Source organism: Scardinius erythrophthalmus (assembly GCF_964197995.2).
Source record: "Scardinius erythrophthalmus genome assembly, chromosome: 12".
Classification (NCBI taxonomy): Eukaryota; Metazoa; Chordata; class Actinopteri; order Cypriniformes; family Leuciscidae; genus Scardinius; species Scardinius erythrophthalmus.
In genome coordinates, this window is record NC_138232.1 from 7,829,673 (window position 1) to 7,835,208 (window position 5,536).

The 5,536-nt window shown below is 39.6% G+C and overlaps 1 protein-coding gene across 5 annotated transcripts; it reads right to left on the reverse strand.

Moving 5' to 3' along the window:
- Nucleotides 1-252: 252 nt before the first annotated feature.
- Nucleotides 253-5,092, reverse strand: LOC308699716 (zinc finger MYM-type protein 1-like). 5 transcript variants are annotated; one of them, XR_014031213.1, is made up of 4 exons: nt 5,029-5,080; nt 2,643-2,684; nt 2,480-2,562; nt 253-2,410 (listed from the first exon to the last, which is right to left on the reverse strand). XR_014031213.1 is itself a non-coding variant. In XM_081380635.1 (3 exons), the coding sequence occupies exon 3, from the start codon at nt 2,361-2,363 to the stop codon at nt 1,053-1,055; it is 1,311 nt and encodes a 436-aa protein (XP_081236761.1). In that variant the 5' UTR covers nt 2,364-2,410; nt 2,480-2,684; nt 5,029-5,092; the 3' UTR covers nt 253-1,052. The 5 variants fall into 5 exon arrangements, 4 of the variants coding, with proteins under 4 accessions (XP_081236761.1, XP_081236760.1, XP_081236759.1 ...); XM_081380635.1 differs by having other exon boundaries at nt 2,480-2,684; nt 5,029-5,092; XM_081380634.1 differs by having other exon boundaries at nt 253-2,562; nt 5,029-5,089.
- Nucleotides 5,093-5,536: the final 444 nt, after the last annotated feature.

The following is a 5,536-nucleotide window of genomic DNA, read 5'->3' on the forward strand; positions in this document are numbered from 1 at the left end:
CGTATAAAGATGATGGTGAAAATTCTTAAAACTACAATATGAATGATCATGGTCTCGTCATTGTCTTTGATGCCAGAGTTGTCATTATTGCATTAATGTTGTTTTTGTTTGTTTAGTGTTGTGTAAGCAGAATTAATAGTAAAACAAACAAAAAAAATTAAGGAAAATTGTTAAAAATGAAAGTAGATTACATCTGGTCTGCGTTATTTTTCTTTTTTTTTTTTGTCGTTGTTATTTATTTTATTTTTTTTTCATGTCGGTTAGGCCATCTAATTTGTAACTTTCTTATTATAAGAATGGGGTAGGAGTTTATAAGATTTTTTTTTCTTCATCCTACTCCTGTTCTTCTTGTCATGGAATGTATTTTTGTTGTGTTTGTGTGGATTGTTGTTGTGGCATTTCGTGTTGCATTACCATGAAAAGAGAATAAATAAATGAAATGAAATGAAATTTCTATAGCTGTTAACATCCAAAATCCAAGTTCTCAGCTAAATACTATTTATTCATGGAACAATGAATTACAATTTGTTTGCCCATCTATATATTGGTGTTAAAACAACTGAATGCGCCAATTTTTGTGTGAGCTGGCGAAAACCTTGATAAAGTCATCCATATTTAAAGCTTTTGCTCTCCTGGATTCAATACTTAACACACCTAAGTGGCTAAGCCTACCATCAACCATGGTGGTCCGCAAGTGTGTCTTTATTAGCTTCAGGGCTGAGAAGCTCCGTTCACAGCCTGCAGTACTCACTGGGATAGCTGTGGCAACCTTGCAAAGCCTAAAGAGGTCAGGGAACACCTCTTTATAGGGTTCCAAAAATACAGTGAAGTCTGTAACACTTCCCAATTGTACTGCCCCACTGTCCATCTTTCTCTTTACAACCCTTCTGGCCTGATGCAGCTCATGTCAAGTCAAGTCCTCTTGATCACTGCCATACAAATCACCTAATTCTAAGACTTGACCCTTGTCTAGGAATGTACAGCTTTGAGGGTTCAGTGCCTGTATCCCATTCATGAGTACACAGTTTGACTTTGAAAACCTTCTGTCCATCTCACTCAGAGAGTCGCTTTGTGGTTCCAAGGAGTTTTTGGAAAGTTGTCAGTAAGGCTATGAATGTAAGGTCAATCTGTGCTAATAAACCTCGAGCATCAACAGATCTGTCCCCATTGTCCTCTGAACTGATCTGCTCAAGAACATGCAGGACGGCTGGTAATCTATCCAATAAGTTCCTGCAAGCCACTGCTCTACACGCCCATCGTGTATCACTCAGTTTTTGCAACTCTCTGCATTGGCCACCATACATATCTTTTTGAACCTCCAGCCATTTTTGATGTACATAGGACCCGGTCATATACACATAGAGTCTTTGGAGGAGGGTGAAGAAACAATCTACCTCTGCCACTGACTTCACTGTGTCCACTAAGACTAGATTCAGGCAGTGGGCATTACAGTGGACATAAAATGCCTGTTTAGCCTCTGCCTGAATTCTGGCTGCCACACCAGAGTGTTTCCCACTCATCACAGCTGCTCCATCATAGCCTTGCCCAATCAGGTTATCCTTGTAATTGAGCCCATATTTTTCAAGGCATTGTATGATTTTATCACTAAGTCCCTTAGCATCCAAATCCTGAGCATGCTGAAAGTCAAGGAAACTTTCATGTATATAGCCCCACTGTAGTAATATCTCACTACCAACGACCTTTTTCTGGAGGTATTTGCTTTCATCTGCAATTACTGAGAAAACCTCACTGTCCTTCACCTCCTTTACAATGGCATCCCTCACCATGTTTGCAAGACACTCCAGAATTTCATTCTGTATGGTTCCAGATGTGTACTTTGCATTCCCCTTTTCGCTCATTTTCTCACTTATAAGGGCATCATGATTAGCAATCACAGTTAGAGTTTCTATGAAATTCCCCCTATTGTCAGAGTCCTCTGACTCCCGATGGCCCCTCTGAGCCTGCTTTTGAGTTGCTGTTAACAACAGAACCTCTGCAATTGTTTTTATGTATCTCCTGTTCTCCTCAACTTTTCTTTTGTACTCTTGATCAATTAAATCCATTAACCCAGAATCAGACAGCATACGATTCTTATATTCTCGCCAAGCAAACATTGCATTAACGTGACTGTCAGACCGGTCATGCAATGTAAGGCCTCCATCTTTATACAGCGCTTTCTTCCAATGTGAAAAACCTGCCTGGGACGTAAATACTGATTCTGACGCTGAAGGGAGTGAGGAATGTCTACATGCATAACAGTAAGCTGAATCTTTGCTTACAGAGTACTCTAACCAAGAATACTTGCTGTACCACTGCGGGTTGAATGCCCTTCTTCTCTGACCTTGTGTGGTCTTGGGAAACATCCTCAGCACAGGTTGAGTTGGATCTGCTGCCCTTGATTGGGAGATGTCTGGAAAGAACAAAAGTAATTCAGCAAATCATACAAACATGTGTATATTTTAACCAGGATAAAACATACTTGTACTACACCATGAGGTCCAGGGGTTGGGTTTGTAGCAGCAAGTGGACAACCAGTGAGACAAGATGATGATGATGATGGACCTAAATTTAAATGTAAAATAAATTTTGTTGTATTAACTAAAACAAGTGCAATTCAATCAGATATAGCTGAGATGTCATACCCTTATAAGGATCTGAAGTGTCTCCAGCACCCTTGTCTGAATCTGAAATAGCATTTAGAATGATTTCACATGATTTCACTTAGATGCCTAAACATTTTTATTTTGTGTAGGCTAAATAAAAATGCTGTTAATATTTTTTTTTTTTTTTTCAAATACATAGCTTATTAAATCAATGATACCATAAAATGTAATTCTAGATTTTACATACCCAGGTCATCAGGTGAAGCTGCTAGCTCAGTCGCTTCACCCTGCCTGTCATCATCCTGATCTGACTCGCTAACATTATCTGAACCACTGCTGGTACTGCTAACGTCAGCTGCTCTGATCAGTTCACTGTCTTCATCAGTTTTGCTTTTCTTGCTAACAAAGAACTGTTGGATATTCTGGTTCCTTTTCATACTGCAATGAAGTCAGATTTCCTTCAGAACAGTCCAACCAACCCCTAGGCTAAATAAACACCGATTAAATACTTTTTTTTTTTTTCCATTTACATTATTAGTAATTATTACTTACATTATTATTAAAAATTGAAATGAAAATGGCACAATGCACAACAAAGAACGTATTATTTACAATTAATTACACCAAATTAAAGCTTAATCAAAGGCCACATCTGACCTGTGAGCTAAACTATTACTATTTATAAAGTTTAAACGATATAGACTACTCTTTCATGTCATTACTGCATTGGTGATGTGCAAGTCGAATTCAGTGCCTGTCACTTTAAGGCCCTGACGCCCGTGAGGTTTGCTTGATTCTCACGGTTTAAGCTAAATTGTTGTGCATTGTGCATAAGGATATGTGGGTGAAATGAATTATGTTTTCCATGTCATTTGTTAAAATAAATGCTCTAAAGCCTAACAACTCGAAGAAAATCTGTCTATTACAGGAGATACTGTAAGTGTCTTGTAGTGATAATTTCTATGATTTTGGCGAGCACAAATAACTATCGCCAGATGTAAATGGTTGCATATCCTATTACTCAAATTCAATTAAACCCACCAGTAGGCTAGACCAGAGCCCGTCTACGGAGAGCCTGCCCACTCCCTATTAAGCTCTATTGTACCGAATTTTGGTTGTAGTACCACCAGAGTTCCACTGGGGGGCGATCGCCATGAGTGCAAAATGAATGGGAGTCTATGGGGCAAGACGGCTAAATGTATCTCTTTCACCCGATTGCCGTTGATAAATCTCAAATCTGATTGTAGATTTTGCAAGTTCAACATGGGTTTTAGGTCGAAAGTTGAATGAACGAGTACTTATGTCCTTTCGATTTCTTACAAGTTGAGTTGTTGTTGCCCATAACACGCTAGCATTCTGCTAATGAACGCTGATTGGTCAGTGAAGGACTGATTACGACCAGAGATCCCGCTTGATGGCATCGTGTCATCCGCAGCGGGACCAGAAACAAACAAAACAAAAACTCTTCTAGCAAGTGTGTTTACCTGTGTCAGCTGTGTTGTCGATGCCTCGAGTGAAAAAAAAAAGTGCAGAGCGCGAACGCACCAAAGTGACTGAAGGATTGCCGTGAAGCAGTATTTCTGGTCGTACATGTATATGACGTCATTGACACTTTAAAATACTTTTTAAAGCAAATAAGTGACTCAAAAAAAATCTAACACCCAGCAATCTGTAATTTATTTGCATCTCCTTTCGAATACAACATTCAAATTACTAGACAAAAAATTATATCCTGAGAAAAGTGGATTTTTATTGGTATAGCGCCATAGACCTCCATTCATTCTGCACTCGTCCTGTGAGCGCCCTCATATGGAATCAGAGTGGAACTGCAACCAGTTCAGAAGCCGGAAGTGTACTGAGAGTGAAACTTCTCGCCATATTAGACATTCTCTGGCTAGACCTTAATTTCACAGCCTAGGTATGTTAGCAACACAGGGCTTGAAAACATTGACTGTATATATAGAACAAACAAAAACGAAACCCTGCGTGGAATTTATCTGGGAATATAGCCTAAGCCTAACTTACTGAAGGTAGGGGCGAGCCACCTTGCTGGCGTGTTTAATTTGGTTCCTTGGTTAAAATATAATGTAGGCTAAGTTTTTTTGCACAAAATTGCGTCTGATAATCTGCTAATGATAAATCATTAAATGCTTTTTACAAAAGTAGCCTACAGTTAACAGTTAATGACCTAGCAAATGTCGACTGAGTAGGCAGAATAGGCAGGTACAGTAGATAAATTAGCCTACATGACGTGATTCAACAGACGTGATACTGGGCTGTGTGTGCGATTAGATATCAAGGCAGATGTGATAGGTAAATAGATATCTTTGCGTGCTAGCACAAGTAGTAGTGCTGTAAACTCACATGCTAAAAAACAATAAGCCATGTATTGTTGGTTAGCTTACATCAAACACTTGCTACTTACATTTCTGAGTTCTGGTGTCTGACTGTCCAAGCTCCCGTGCTGATTTAAAGGCAGCAAGTGCGTCAACAAAGGTTCCGCCTTTGACCACGTTAATGGCCAATCATAGAGTAGGATTTGGGGTGGCACCTGGGGTGGCCAATCGAATCTCAGGGGTGGCATGGGCCACCCCAAGCCACCCCTCTGGCTCCGCCCCTGTTTAGAATGCAAGGCATGACGAGCCTCAGGCAGCCAACAGCTATTACAATCTATTCCTTATCTCTGTCCATATCCATGAAAATCTCTCCATCTCTGCTGGAACTTTACACCATGGGTATTTCACTTACAGGAAATGAAAAAGGGCAGAGATACACTATCTGTCCCATTCACCTCTCAATGCGATCCATTCCATCATCAATTCGTAATACCACACGCAAGCGACGGAAGACATGCATAATGATGCTCTCAATAGGAGAATGGAATGTTTTCTATATTTTACTAATTTCTATAATAAATACTTGTGAAATTTAAA